Genomic DNA, 15,430 nt, shown 5'->3' on the forward strand with positions numbered 1-15,430 from the left:
TTGTGGGTTATGTTTTCTTTCTGCGTGCCTGGTGATATTTCTGTGGATGCCAGGTCATTGTGAATGTGTACCAGGTATTTCTGTCTTCCTATGAATATTCTTGAGATTTGTTTTAGGACCCAGTTAAGTGTTAACTGGAAACAGACCAGTTCATTTCGGCTTTATTTTTAAAATTCATTCATCTGGACCACAGCAACATATATGGTCCAGGCGCGACTGATTTTTCTCTGCCGCTGAGGCAAGTCCTCCTGAGTCCTCTGGCCCCTGCCACCGAGTGCCGAGGCTGATGGCCAGCGCTGTTCTGAGTTTCAGGAACGGACCCTCCCACCTCAGAGGTTCTTCCCACACACAACTGCACGGCACACGCTCTCCTGAGCGCTCTCAGGAGTCGTCTCTGCACATTTCCCGCAAGCTCAGGTCCTCTGGGTGACTGCGGCCTGGCTCCCTGCAGGCGGTATGCTGGGCCAGGCCATCCCATGGTTCCTCTCCTCAGACGACATCGTCCACCACCTGAGGCTCAAAGCCCTGAAACCTACTTTTCCATGTTTGTCCTTTTCCCCACCGTGTAGGCAGGAAGGTGAATCTGGTGCCAGCGCCGAAGTCCTCTGTGTGCTGAGACGATTCAGAGCATCAGAGCCCACTTGTGGATGGGGCGTGGGGCCAAGCAGCCGGCTCCAGCACGCTGAGCAGCCCCGAGAGGTGCTGGGCTCCAGCGCCCACCATGAAACCTTGTTCTTGGGAGAAGTGACTTTTTACAAGTCACAGGGTCCATTTCCAGAGTCTTAGAAGTGTGGAGTACAAATAAATGGAATCCTGTATAGTATACAGAATTATCTATGTACTGGCAAATTTCCCCAAGGGATAGTGTTAAGTGAAAAAAGTAAGTTGCAGCCTAATGTCCAGTGTGCCTTTCGGGTAAAGACAGCCAGTGGGACGGAGCTGAGCGTCTGATTCACACGTGCTCACAGTTACACGAGGAGACGGAGGACGTGTAAAAGGCACTCAGGCAGCGAACGGAACCAGACGGGGAGATTTACTAAAAACCTTTCTTTTGGGGGCAGTACTGGGGATGGAGCCCAGGGGCAGTACCACTGAGCTGTACTCCCAGCCTTTTTAATTTTTGTTTTGAAACTGGGTCTCACCAAGTTAACAAAGCTGGGCTCGATCCTGAGATCCTCCTGTTTCCGCCTCCTAAGTATTGGGATTACAGGCGTGCACCATGGCATCCAGTTACTAGGGGTGTGTGTGTGTGTTTCACTAGGGATTGAACCCAGAGGCACGCTAGCACTGAGGCACACCCCCACACCTATTTATTTTTTTTATTGGGAAACAGGGTCTTGCTAAGCTGCAGAGATCCTTGCTAAGTTACCCCGCTGGCCTCACACCTGCGATCCTCCCGTCTCAGCCTCCTGAGTCCTGAGATGACAAGCATGCCCCAGGCCCGGCTACTAAGTAGCTTTTTAAATAGGTGAATATAATTACCTATTTCGAAAGTAAATTTAATGATAAAAATAAATGTTTAAAGAATTCAGGAAGATAGAAAAAATTTATAATAAAGAATTAAATATGTGTACTATTATTAAAGCTCTATAAAGTATGTACTTATGCATACAAAAATATAAAGATAAGACTTTTTGTGCTAGGCTGATGAAGTTTTTTATATCCCAACAGTCATAATGTTTGTAAAAATTTATTAAAAGGCTGTTAAAAAGGTAAAAATACAAATACTTGATACGAGTTGCAGTTAAGTCTGTCTCCCCTCTGCAGAGGACGCTGCCCTCGCATGTGAGCCCTGGACCCTAAGCGCACAGCCAGCTCTTTTCACCACAGAAGAATCTCAGCACGTGGGGCTCACGGCCGACGCCCTGTCAGCCCACACGCAGAGGGAGGAGCAGGATTACGTTGACAGGCTCAGGGAGAAAATCCTGTCCTCACCCTACAGCTGCTACCTTCAGGAGAGCACGAGCAAAGCCAAGCACTCCTGTGCTCAAGGTAGTTAGTGTTAAAGGTATATTCCATTTGTCTTTGTAGCTGGTAAAAATCAGGTACAGCTCGAGTCCCCTCAGGTATGGGTGGGCCCCGGCTGAGACCGGAGCCCACGGAGTCTCGAGTCCCTTTCGGAAAAGGACAGAGACCTGCGCAGGCTCCTGGGCGCTTAAACTCCTCTCCTCCTGTGCCTCCTGCAGTGTGGAGAGTTGGTATGCTGTGGGGAGGGCCTGAGGACAGGAAGCAAGCGCCTCTGTTCAGTACAGACGCAGGCTGCTTTCCTGAGTAGTCTTCGTCTGCGGTCGGGAGCCAGCGTGAGGAGCGGGCAGCAGGGCGTGCCGGAGAGCAGCACAGGCTGGATGACTTACTAATATCAGCAGTCCGCGTGGGGTCTTTATGACGCGTGAGGCACTTCCTGTAGGAAGCTGGCCAGGAGGTGCAGCAGTGTTTATCCACAGTCGTGTTCCTGTCTTCGGGCCCTTCACCCTCCTGTGGTAGACCTGGTTACTGTTGGCAGTGTTACTCCTTCCTGATCTCCCCACGAGTCCCTACAAATGGCTTAATCTTCTCTAACCCCATCTTTGTCCTTTCAGGAGATGCTGCTCCCAAGCAGACCAGATCAGCTGGGTGCAAGAAAGGAAAGTACAAACGAAAGAAGCTCCCGGTGCCGCCCGGCAGCAGTGGCTCCGGCGGGGCCCCGGCCCGGGGGCTGGCTCGGGGCGGGCAGCCCTGGCACCCTCCCACTGCCTCTTCTCCCCGCGCCTCTGGCCCGGCACTGCCCGCCCCTGCCACGGCTCCCAGCCTGGCCCCGTATCTCCTCCCGCCTTTCCCCTTCCCAGTCGTGGCCTCCGCAGCCTGGGGAGCTGCACCTGAATGTCCACCGGTGCCGCCTCTGTGCAGCGGCCTGCAGACTCTCGCCGCTTTCCCTGCTCACGTGAACGCGTACCTGACCGTCTTCCTGCAGGACCCCCCGGCCTGTCCTCTGTGGGCCCCGCCTTTCTCTTCATATCCATTCTCGGGGGTCGTAGGCCCTTCTGAGATGCCACCCTCTGTGTCAGCAGTGGCTCCAATCCTGGAACCACCTCCTCCAGTCAACAGCCAGAGCAGAGTGGAGGAGCACTGGGAGCCGCAGAGCAGAGGGCTCCCGTTCGTCAGTTCTCGGAGCAGCTCGCCGCTGCAGTTAAACCTGCTCCAGGAAGCAACGCCCGGGTCCTCCGGATTCTCCGGCCCCAGGGGAAGGGACCCTGGGCCAGAAGCTGAGTGTGTAAGTGGTGCCAGCCGTGTGCAAGAAAGGAAGTTCGCGTCCCCCAAAGGCGCAGGGGTGGGCCGCAGGTGCTCGGGCCAGGCGGCAGCCTGAGGGGTGGCCTGGCGCTGCGGGAGTGTGTGGTGCCCCCGGCTCCTCTGTGGCCTGGTTCTCGGGCGCTCAGGAGGTCTTCTTTCCAAAGTGCCATCTGGCAGGTTTTCTCTGTGAGCAAGGGACCTCTACCCTGCGATGCCCAGGTATGAAAGGAAATGTGTTTATGCCCCTGAAGTGTACTTTCTTAGAACACGATGCTGTGGTCTGGAAAGATAGGGGTAAGCCATGTGGTAGGATATGAACTTAGACTCATACTTCACACATGCTTGTAGGACAACAGGTGGGTATAGAAGAGGTAGCAGCCACTCTTTCTTATCATAAAGTAGGTGGCGTGTAGCTGGGCATGGTGGCCCATACCTATAATCACAGTGCTCGAGAGGCTGAGACAGGAGAGTTCCCAGCCAGCCTCAGCAACTTGTGAGGCCCTGTTTGAAAATAAAAACAAAAATAGGTCTGGGGATATGGGTTCATTCCCAGTACCACACACACAAAAATAGGTAGCTTATAATTTCATACTTATACATGTCTTTTTTTTTTTTTTTTTTTTTTTTCTCTTCAGATCTGGGGATGAAACCCAGGGCATTCGACCCCTGCCCTGTATTTTATTCTTTATTTTAAAACCGAGTTTCACTGAGTTGCAGAGGGCCTCACTAAGTAGCTGAAGCTGTCCATGAACCGCGATCCTCCTGTCTCAGCCTCCCGAATGCTGGGATGACAAGCGTGCACCACCACGCCTGGCTGTACATGTCATTTTTAAAGATGAAAACTTATGGCCATTTTATTTAACTTTTCAGACTTTGCCTAGAAAAGCATTCTCAGATCTGTGAGATTACGCTTTATTATCTGACATTCCGTATGTAGGTTAGAACCCAGGACACGTGTGAGCATCTACACGGCTGCTGTGAGCTGCCCTCGAGGTGCAGGATCTTCTAAGTACAAGGGTGCAGATCAAGGAAATGCCCGTCCTGGAGGGCAAGGCCGCGGCCGATGGGCGGCCCCTCCTTCCTTTGCGCACGCCGACCGAGCGCTGGGACTTCATTCTGCCCACGGTCGTGCTCTCGAGCTTGGAACCATGCTTAGGACTTATATAATGTCCGTTATTGCGTATCCTGAGGGACAGAAATAAATGAAGGCACACATTTGTGTAAGGCTTGGTGTGTTGCAGGTGCTCAGAAAACTGCACCTCCCCCTGGTGCACACATGAAGGGACATTCGCGCATTCTCGGGGACGGCTGAGCGTGTTGACTCCTCAGTCGTATCTATAGATTTTACTCCATCCAACTCGTGAAGCCGCTGACCTGCACTCTGGCGTGACGCCCGCGTGTGAAATGCTCTCCCGTGTCTTCCCTTCAGGCCTGTGTCCTGGGCGGCAGTGGCAGTGGGAACGCGGGTTTCGCCGCCAGTGGCGGCTCCACGGCGTCACGGCGCACGGCCTCTCCCTCCGGAGCCAGGTCTGCGGTCTCAGGTAGCGGGCTAGAAAGCCACTTCTTGGACTCTGTCAAGGCTGTCCAGTTGGGCACTGGTGCAGAAGTCATTTTTCCTCTCCCTTTTTGTAAGCTTTCTGGGGTACGTTTGCATATAGTAAAATTCACCAATTTTAGGTATATAAGACAAGACCTCTGGCAGATGGGTACATTAGTGTAACCACTGCCATGATCACCATAGAAAACGCTTCTTCCTAGGAAGTTCTGTGGTGCGTCTCAGCTGTCCCTGTCCTGGTCCTCTGGCTCCTGGCAAAGCATTGATTTGCTTTCTGGCACCTGAGGCTTGTTCATTCTATAGTTCACATAAACTGAACCCGTATGTGGTTTTGGCATTAGGGTTCTCTCAGGACGAGGCAGTGGAGGGCCATCCCTGCCGTCCACGTGGGCACTGTGTTCCTCTGACTGCTGAGTGGATTTGCTTCGCGTAGTGTCTGTTCACAGTGGGCGGCCGCGGAGGGATCGGTGATGCTGCTGAGCGTTTGGGGAGGAGTGCTCCTGGTGCTGTGTGTTTCCTAGGGAGTGCTCCTGGTGCTGTGTGTTTCCTAGGGAGTGCTCCCGGGGCTGTGTGTTTCCTAGGGAGTGCTCCTGGGGCTGTGTGTTTCCTAGGGAGTGCTCCCGGGGCTGTGTGTTTCCTAGGGAGTGCTCCCGGGGCTGTGTGTTTCCTAGGGAGTGCTCCCGGGGCTGTGTGTTTTCTAGGGAGTGCTCCCGGGGCTGTGTGTTTCCTAGGGAGTGCTCCCGGGGCTGTGTGTTTCCTAGGGAGTGCTCCCGGGGCTGTGTGTTTCCTAGTGAGTGCTCCTGGGGCTGTGTGTTTTCGTTTCCCTTAGGCAGTACTAGGAATGACCTTGGGAGCTCCTGTGGTCAGGGTGGCTGGCTTTGTGAGCAGGCTGTGGCGGGGGCTGCTGCGGGGCTGGGGTGAGGAGCGCTGCTGGCTGGTTGCCTCAGTCTTTGAAGGGTGAGGCCTCTGTGGCAGATCAGTCCTGACACGCGTTTCCTAATTTGTTGGTGATGGTCTTGACAGGAAGCAGTGGCAGCGGTATGTACTTGACTAGTAGCAGTTCTACGTCTGAAATCTCCGAAAACGGGCGACAGGCTCAGGGTGCGCAGAAGGCAGCCTTTCCCGGCCGAGCCGAGGAGTCCATCTGGAGAACCATAGAGCAAACGCCACAGCGCGTCCTCCTGACGTACCAGGTGCCCGAGCGGTAAGAATCGCTTTTGTAAGTGGTGAGCCAGACTTTTATTTATTTCCTCGTTAGGGAGACAAGGGAAAGGGCCACATCTCTTAGTAAAAAGGAAAGCTTGAAGGTAGAAGGGACAGTTGAGAAAAGAGAAAGACCAGCCTGAAAGACAAGAGCAAGCCCCGCCCCGCCCCGCCCCGAGGAGCTGGTCATTGAACGGCCACGTGACTCCTGCCGATTAAAAGGCGCCCAGTAATACTGCAGCGGCGTCCAGTCCGTGGGAGCACCGCAGGAAGTAGAAGTGGTGCGGCTGTGCTCTACTCAGGTTCAAATGTGTATGAAACGAAAAAGCCAGCGCCATGGAAGGCCACTTTTTTTTTTTTAGCGGTACTGGGGCTGGAACCCAGGGTACCAGCCCTACTTTTTATTCTTTATTTTGAAGCAGGGCCTCACTGAGTTGCAGAGGGCCTCACTAAGTATCTGAGGCTGTCCGCAAACCGCGATCCTCCGGTCTCAGCCTCCCAAATGCGGGGATTACAAGCGTGCGCCACCACGCCCGGCTTAAAAGACCCACTTCTTATACTTATGTGGTTTCTGATGTGTTTTAAATATACAGCAGTTTTTAAATGCTTTGTCCATATCCTTAGAAAAATATGTTTTTAGATTTGGTCATTTGAAGTCAGGCGACATGTTTTTTGTTTGTTTGTTTTTTGTTTGTTTTTCTACTGGGGATTAAACCCACGGTGCTCTACCTCCAATCCTTTTTCCTTTTCTTCTTTTGAATCAAATCTCACTAAGTTGCTGAGGTTGGCCTCAAACCTGTTATCCTCTTGTCTCAGCCTCTCAAGTACTGGTATTACAGGTGGGTGCCACCGTGCCTGGCTAGCAACAAATGTGTGTGTGTGTGTGTGTGTGTGTGTGTGTGTGTGTGTGTGTGTTCCTAGGGATTGAATCCAGGAGCATTCTTCCCCTGAGCTACACCCCCAGCCATGTTTTGTTTTTTATTTTAAGACAGGATCTCAGGTGATGGAGGCCTTACTGAATTGCTGAGACCAGCCTCAAACCTGTGATCCCCCTGTCTCAGCCTCCTAAATACTGAGATTACAAGCCTGGCCCAGCACGCCTGACAGTAAATGATTTCTTAAAGCCTAAAGCCAGGATCGTGGTGGTAAGGCTCATGTGTTCAGATCCAGATTAGACAAATGATACTCATTATGAGACAAGGACACAGAATGGCTGTGCTTTCACAGACAGCGCACAAGTCTGAAAGCTTTTTTCTTTAGACTCTGGTAGGAAAGAAGAGCCATGTCCTGTGCGCTTTATTGGAAGGTTTCCAGTATGAGGCGGGGTTGCTGTACTGACTGGCTGACAGGCGGATCCGCTGTGTTCTCGAGATGTGTGTTGTAGTAACAAGATGCCAAGTACACTGCCGCCCAAAACGAGGGCTGCTTTGCAGCGACTCAAGGGGAGCCTCGTGCCTCACTCAGGACCGCTGAGGTGGTGTTTGAGGTTTTGTCGTTGCTGTTGTTTCCAGAGCTAAAGACGTTGTGCTGAAAGAAGACCTAGAGAAGCTGGAGAGCATGAAACTGCAGCAGCCCCATTTTTCTCCTGGGCAGGAGGCGGAGCTGGCCGAGGCGCACGCCTGGATTCAGAGGCAGGCCATCCCTCGCAAGGTGCACGGCCAGGTAAGTACAGGCACAGGCCACCGTGCGTCGACTAGCGTGTGCCAGCTAGCAGCCTCGTCATCGATGTAGGTGGCACAATCTCTGCTTTACTGATAAACAAAATAATGTAAGCAGACAGTTCTGTTCTTTGCTGGGGATCAAACCCAGGGGGACTCTACCACTGAGATGCGACCCCGGTCCTTTTCGTTTCTATTCTGAGGTTTGCTCGGTTGTGGAGGCTGCCCGTAAACTCACAGTCCTCTGCTTGTGCCTTCACAGTCCTTGGGTCACCGCTGCATCACCACGTCTGGTTCCCCCTTACATTTAGAGGAGTTTGGGCAGATGTAGGAGTCTTGGTTCAAAGCTTTTTCCTTAAGAACTTTGAATATATTCCCTCTTGCCTTCTGGCCTCTCAAAACTCCCAGACAGAGCAGACATACGCTGTTCGTATTATTGGCTGTGTATGGGGACTCCTCCTCCCCTTGCTGCCTTGAGGGTGTCTCTTAGTCTTCAGCTTTAGACTGTTTGTATTGTGTTTTCATGCGTGGGTCTCTGAGTTCATCCTATTTGTAGTTCATAGAGCTTGGATATGTATATTCGTGTCTTTCGTTAAATGTGGAAAACTTTTAGCCATTATTTTTCCACATACACTCTGTTTCTTTCTCTTCTCTTTTTCTTCTTCCGTGTGTGTGTGTGTGTGTGTGTGTGTGTGTGTGTGTGTGTGTGTGTTACTGGGGATGAAACCCAGAGATACTCTACGTTTTATACCCTCAGACCAATTTTATTTTTTATTTGGAAACAAGGTCTGGGTAACTCGCCGAAGCTGGCCTCAAACCCGTGAGCCTCCCAAATCCTGGGAACTGGGGGGTCGCCACGCCCGGTGCCCTTCTTGTCTGACTCCCCCGGTGCCTACATTGCTCCTTGACGAGGCCGCGTGTGCTGTGGGCTCTGTTCACGTCCGTTAGTCTTGGCTCTTTCTGCGCGGCTTTGAGCTCACGGCTTCACTTGTCCTGGCTCCAGGCCCCCAGTTCTGCCTTCTGCCTACCCAGATCTTCCTTGGAATCCCTCTAGGGAATTTCTCTTTGATTTTTCAGGTACAGAATTTCTTTTCGGTTTCTTTTTACATTTTCTGTCACTTTGACATGCTCTGTCACTTTATTGGTTTTTCCAGTTTTTTTTTTTTTAAGTTTTTGCTGGTGCTTTGTAATCATGCCTACGATGAAGTTTAGAGCACGACGCCTGTGCACAGCACGTGCCAAGCTCCTCACGGCCCCCTCCCCATAGTCCGTGGTGTTGAGGCTGGCAGTGACGTGGTTTGTGCCTCGTGGCCGTGGACGCGCCTCCCTCACATCGCCCCTCCCTCCCCGCGCCCTCGCTCCGCTGGGCTTCTCTTCCTTTGCCTGGAGTCGCTTCGTATCCCAGGTTCTCCCTGGCTTCCACAGACGCGGGGAAACGTGACCTTCCTCACGTAACATTGTCTAATTCCATTCATCTTCCTGAAAATGACAAAATTTTGTTTTTTAAGGCCAAGTAAAATTATACTGTGTGTATATTTCATAATTCATAACCCGTTGGTCTCTTGATGGACACCTGGCTGGTTCCATATCTGGCTGTCATGCCCTGTGCTGCTGTGAACATGGCTGTGCCTGTATCACTGTGATGCTCTGCTTTAGTCCCTTAGGAAAGCTGCCCAGGAGCACTGTTAGCTGGGTCGCATGGTGGATCCATTTCCAGGCTTCTGAGGAACCTCTGCACTGATCGCCAAAGCAGCTGTACTGATTTGATATTCCACTAACAGTGCTTAAGAACTTGGGTTTACCCACATCCCTGGCAGCAGCATTATTGTTAGTATTTGCCTTTTTTTTTTTTTTTGAACTATAATCCCTTTTTTATTTTTTTATTTTTTATTTTTTTTGGCCATGACTGCTTTTTTTTTTAAATTTTTTATTGGTGCATTATATTCATACATCATATTAGGGTAAAAAACTTGTGTGTACATACATGTACACATCACCGATTTAACCACTACCCAATTCCCACCCCATTCCCTCCCCCTCCCTCCTTCTCTTGCTCGGCTTAGTGGTTGACTTCGATACGTTTAAGTACATTGTGTGTTTTAGAGATTTTCCTCTTCCCCCCTCCTTTCTCCTTCTTTAGGTTGTCATGTCTGCTCCTCTATAGGATTTCCTTTTTCATCTAGAGTTCCTCCTATGACCCATTTTCTCCCTAACTCTCACATATTAGTGAGAACATCCGATTTCTTATTTTTTGTGACTGACTAATCTCACTTAGCATAATGTCCTCCAGTTCCATCCATTTCCCTGTAAGTGATGGAATTGTATTTTTTTGATGGCTGAGTAAAATTCCATTGTGTACATATGCCACAGTTTTGTAATCCATTCCTCTATTGATGGACATCTTGGCTGGTTCCATAGTTTGGCTATGGTGAATTGTGCAGCTATGAACATAGGTACACATGCATTAGTTTGGTAGTTTGGTTTCCTTTCTTTTGGGTAGATACCCAACAGTGGTATTGCTGGATCAAATGGTAGATTTGTTCCCATTCTTCTGAGGATTCTCCATACTGTTTTCCAAAGTGGTTGCACTAATTTGCAATCCCACCCACAATGTCTTAGAGTTCCCACTTCTCCACATCCTCGCCAGCATCTGTTGTTGTTTGTGTTTTGAATGATGGCCGTTCTAGTTGGAGTTAGGTGAAATCTCAGGGTAGTTTTGATTTGCATCTCTCTGATTGCCAGTGATGTTGAGCATTTTTTCATGCATTTATTGGCCAGTTGAATTTCTTCTTTTGTGAAGTGTCTATTTAGTTCATTTGCCCATTTTGTTATTGGATGCTTTGTTTTCTTAGTGTTGAGTTTCTTGAGTTCTCTGTATATTCTAGATATTAGTCCTCTATCGGAGGTGTAGGTGGCAAAAATCTTCTCCCATTCTGTTGGCTCTCGATTGAGGTTCTTGACAGTTTCCTTTGCTGAACAGAAGCTCTTCAGTTTCATGCAATCCCACGTATTGATTCGTCTTTTAATTTGTTGTGCCTTTGGGGTCTTCTGAGAAAGTGTTTGTCTGTGCCTATGTGTTGCAGTGTTGGACCTATGCCCTCTTCAAGGAGCTTCAAGGTCTCTGGTTTAGTTTCCAAGTCTTTGATCCTTCTTGAATTGACTTTTGTACAGGGTGAGAAAGTGGGATTCATTTCCAATTTTCTGCATATGGTTAACCAGTTTTGCCAACAACATTTGTTGAACAGGCTATCTTTTCTCCAGTGTATGTTTTTGGCCCCTTTGTCAAAAATCAATTGGCTGAAAGTGTGTGGACTTGTTTCTGGGTCTTCTATTCAGCTCCATTGGTCTATGTATCTGTTTTTTTGCCAATACCATGCTGTTTTTATTACAGTGGCTTTCTAGTGTAGTTTAAAGTCAGGTATTGTGATTCCTCCTGCATGGTTTTTGTTCTTGAGAACTACTTTGGCTATTCTGGGCTTTTTGTTATTCTAAATAAATTTAATGTTAGTATTTTTGATGATTGCCATTCTAATTGACATGAAGTGGAATCTCAATGTAGATGTGATTTGTATCTCTCTGATTGCTAATGATGTTGAACATTTTTTCATGTATTTATTGGACATTTTTATTTTTTCTTTTGTGAGGTATCTGTTTATTTCACATGCCCATTTTTGATTGGGTTACATGGGTTTTTTTATGTTAAGTTTTTAAGTTTTTTATTCTAAATACTAGTCTTTTATTAGAAGAATCACTGAGATTTCCTATTCTTTTGGTTTTCTCTTAAGATTCTTGATTTCCTTGTTTTTTGTTTTGTTTTGTTTTTGTTTTTGGTAGTGCTGGGGATTGAACACAGAGGCATTCTGCTTCCAGACTACATCTCCAGCATCTTTTTAAATTTTTTTTATTTGTAAACAGGGTCTTGGTAGGTTACTGAGAGCCTCACTAGGCTGCTGGGGCTGGCTTCAAACCTGCCCAGCTTCCCAAGTACTGGGATTACAAGCGTGCACCACCACACCTGGCAAAAATTTTTTATTTAATGCCATGTCAATTACGAATTATTATTTAAGTTTCTTATACAGAGGATATTTTCAAACATAAGTAAGTTGGGGGCTTAGAAATGGGTTGCTTGGCCAGCCTTTTCCTGAGTTAAAGCCTCTCCAGATAGCCCTGTATGAGGCACCTCTGTTTTCCCTCCTGTAGAGCTGTGCCCCCTGTGACAAGAGCGGCCCGGCCGGCGACGCTGCGGAGCCCCACGGGCAGCAGCCCGCAGAAGACCACGCAGCACTCTGACCAGGCCCGCCACGCCCCGGGCTCTGCGCCTCCAGAGCCGACGGAGTGGCTGATGAAGACCCCCCCCCCCTTTCTTGCTTTTTAATGGACATCCGTTTTCTGAAGCAGACCTTGTATACAGGATTTTCACTTTGTTCTGATATGTTAAAACCGCCAGTTAGGCTCCTTTTCTAGGTAAATTTTCTAAAGAGATTGGATTGCCTTTAAAGAGGTATGTATACGTCAACTTTCAGACATCACCCAAATAAATTATAAGTACAGCGAGGGTGAGCCCCAGACCGTAGCCGCAGTTGTTCTGTTCTGTTGTTACAGAAGTCACTTTTCCCTGTTAGAGTGCAGAAGAAATGCACGTAGGGCCGTAGGCTTCCCACAAGCTCTATAAGCGGACGCTCCCCTTGGCTTTGTAGGGCTCGGTGCTTCCCCTCCGCGATGAAGACACGACATTCCAGCTCTCTCCAACAAAGTCTCTCGCCCGTTAATCAGTCCAGAAATGCCTGGGTGCAGAATGCATCGTGTTGCTGCATTTTGGCTCTGCCTTTCACTGAAAGGCTTTTCTTAAGAATCCGTCAGTTTACACGGCTTGCATCCTTGGTGTATGTGAAGAGCCTCTTACTCAACCAGTGGTGTTTCTCTTTAAAGTGTTTTGTTTAAAAAAAAATGATTGTAAAATGCTTCAAAAGTTCTGACTGCATTTGTGTTTAAATGTTTGGTACCATTAACTCTTCCTTTTCAGAAAATTGACACAAAGAGGTGTCTCCATGCCGGCCAGAGCTCCGATTGGCGCTGCCTTTTTCGCCATGAACAAGGGACAGAGTTTGGAGACTCCCCAGGGAGAAGCTGCTCCGGGTGCGCTCGCTGGTGGCCCTGAGCTTCTGGGACCGCAGAGCCCCGACTCTGCTCTGCCACCTGCAGTGTGTCTTTTAAGAAGTGGGCGATTATCACCTGATAAGTCTGCTCACTGTCTGGTGCTCTTACAGAAGTCCACGACTCCTTCTCAGACTTGGAATGGTAGACAAATTCACACCCATGCCCTTCAGAAAAAGAAATAGAGATAATGAAGGTTGCAGTAACCTTTTATTTTTTTAATAACTTGCAACTAACTTATTTTTCTTTTTTGTTTTGGTTTTAGTTTTAGGAAAACACTTCTTTCTCCTTTGAAGTTTTGTAGCTTTTTATAAATGCATTCTCAATATGATTAATAGAATTGCTCTTTCTGCACGATGCCTGCAGGACCTGCTTCTCCAATCCTGTAGCTCAGATTTCCTTTGTAGAGTAGTGGTTTCTGGATGATAATTCAAGCTGAAGGTATCAAAACCGTTTTCAAATGCTGCCTTTGACATCTCGGAATTTTCTAATATTAAGCAGTCCCATGCAGATATTGCTGTCTTATGACTAGGGAACGCATGTTCTGCTCCGTCTCGATAGCTAAATGATTCCTGAGGTCTTTGTGTGTTGAGTAAATAATGCATGGTATTTTTCTACTTGGTAAAAATCAAGTTAAAAGTTATCTGGAGACAGGCATGGGGGCTCACGCCTGTAATCTCAGTGTGTGGGAGGCTGACAGGAGGATTGATTGATCGTAGGTTCAAAGCCAGGCGTAGCAACTTAGCAAGGCCCTCAGCAGTTTAGTGAGACCCTGTTTCCAAATAAGAAGTAAAATTGGGCTGGGGTGTAACTTGGAGGTAGAATATCTCTAGGTTCAATCCCCAGGACTGAAAAAAAAAATATCCTCTATAATGTCCACTGAGGACCTTCTCTAATGGTAATTTTGAGTTGGAGCTCTCAGGCTCATTCTTCGTTTCTGTGTACATATTTTAAACTTTATGTCCTCTAATTTCGTGAGCTCTTCTCTCTCCCTACTCTGGATCTTGATCTTGATCTCAAATCGCTCGTTTCTCCGCCTTAGCACACATTGTATGGAGCGTATGTTATCCGCAGCTTGATTTGAAACTGGTGCTTATGGTAGCGAGGTCTGTGAACCGTGGATGAAGCCTCTCCCTTGGTAAGACTGGTGCATCTGGAGGTGGTCGCTGCCGCCGGCCGCGGCCCCGCAGCGCTCTCGCCCCTCCCCGGGCCTCTGCGCGGAAGCTTTGTTCACACTTACTAGCTTTTTGTATTAATGACCATAGAAATTGATAATAAAAGTGTGTATTACAGGCTTCAGTGTTTACATAAATGTTACCAAAAAAGCGTATTTTCTTGGGCCGGAGGTTAAGATTTATAACAACAAGATGCTGAGGGAATGGAACCATTTTCACTCAAGTGAAACTTCATCATAATTCACAAGTAAATTTAAGCCGAATTGAAAGTTTGTTTCAGCTGAATTTGTAGTTAACCATGTGAATTTACCTGCTTTTAATGGTTATTAACATTTTTGGGGTATTTTTTAAATGAAGACAATAAACTGTACATCCAGAACTTGAGGCGTTTTCCTGAGCCGTGGTGGCAGCCTGCGTCGAGCCGCTGCCAGGATGCTTCACGCCGGCTGGGCGTGGTGGCGCACCAAAAAAAAAAAAAGCTTCATGCGTCCCTGGGTCGGCTGGCAGCCCAGCAGTGCCCTCCTCAGAGGCGCCCAGCCCGCGCCCGCTGTGCCAGAGGGCAGGCGGCCCCGGCTCAGCGCTGTCGCACTTCAGCACTGCCGAGGGGTTGTTGGGTCCTGAGTACGTGTATATATACTTTAGTACTTAATAATTCTGATGCCAATGTCATGAAATTCATTTATCAAGATTACAGACTGCAGGGTAGGCGTGTCTTATTTATGAAGCTGTATGACTTGGTGCCAATAAAATCTAGAAATTAAAATATGGCACAAGATCCAGGAGCCAGCGGGGCGTTCAGATGTGAGAAGCCCCCGGTGCCTTTCTGTATCACAACAGTGGCAGGCAGGACAGCTGCCCTTCACGGCGGTCCCTGGCAGGCCTGGGCCAAGCACCCCCGTGGGGGCCCGCTTCACAGGACGCCCAGGAAGGAGGGTCAGGGACCTAGTGAGCTGACCGCAGAGCGGAGGGAACAATTGCTCGAGGGGCTCAGGATCACCTCAGTGGGGGTCCACTCTTGAGCACTGCCGTCCCAAGGAGAGAACCCCTGTGGCTTCACTGAGCTCCTTGGCTGTGTCTGAGATTACCTCGCTCTTCACCCACAAAGCATTTTTCCCTACAGGTACGCCCCCGACATCTTAGATCAGGAAAGCTGTACCACTCCTGTGCCCTCTGAGAGCCGTGAGTGCTGCTGACCAGGTGATGCCACCGCGTGGGGGCCTGTGGCCCTGACACAAGGGAGGCAGGAGGGGAAGGTGTGCCCGGGCAGGGCATCTCGGGTTCCCCTGAAAGCCTTGGTACTCAGCCAGGGCTCCACACGTGCGCAGACCACGCTGCAGTATATAGACCTGCTGGTGGGACGCAGATTAGTACTATACCTGCAAGTGTTTGTCAAAGGTTAATAAGCCAGGGTATATCTT

General features: G+C 49.0%; 1 protein-coding gene across 1 annotated transcript in view; it reads left to right on the plus strand.

The window, feature by feature from the left end:
• The window catches only part of PER3 (period circadian regulator 3), a gene marked incomplete at both ends in the record, with an annotated part of 46,210 nt that extends 31,005 nt beyond the window's left edge, over positions 1-15,205 (plus strand). The window contains 10 exons of the mRNA XM_080691267.1: positions 1,768-1,992; positions 2,580-3,307; positions 4,697-4,808; positions 5,846-6,026; positions 7,537-7,687; positions 7,946-8,010; positions 11,884-12,018; positions 12,707-12,819; positions 12,951-12,981; positions 15,133-15,205. Coding sequence (XP_080547393.1) covers positions 1,768-1,992; positions 2,580-3,307; positions 4,697-4,808; positions 5,846-6,026; positions 7,537-7,687; positions 7,946-8,010; positions 11,884-12,018; positions 12,707-12,819; positions 12,951-12,981; positions 15,133-15,205 — 1,814 coding nt within the window. The remainder of the gene's footprint in view (positions 1-1,767; positions 1,993-2,579; positions 3,308-4,696; positions 4,809-5,845; positions 6,027-7,536; positions 7,688-7,945; positions 8,011-11,883; positions 12,019-12,706; positions 12,820-12,950; positions 12,982-15,132) is intronic.
• Between the last annotated feature and the right edge of the window lie 225 nt (positions 15,206-15,430).

This window comes from Muscardinus avellanarius (assembly GCF_963383645.1).
Source record: "Muscardinus avellanarius genome assembly, chromosome: 3".
NCBI classification, from domain to species: Eukaryota; Metazoa; Chordata; class Mammalia; order Rodentia; family Gliridae; genus Muscardinus; species Muscardinus avellanarius.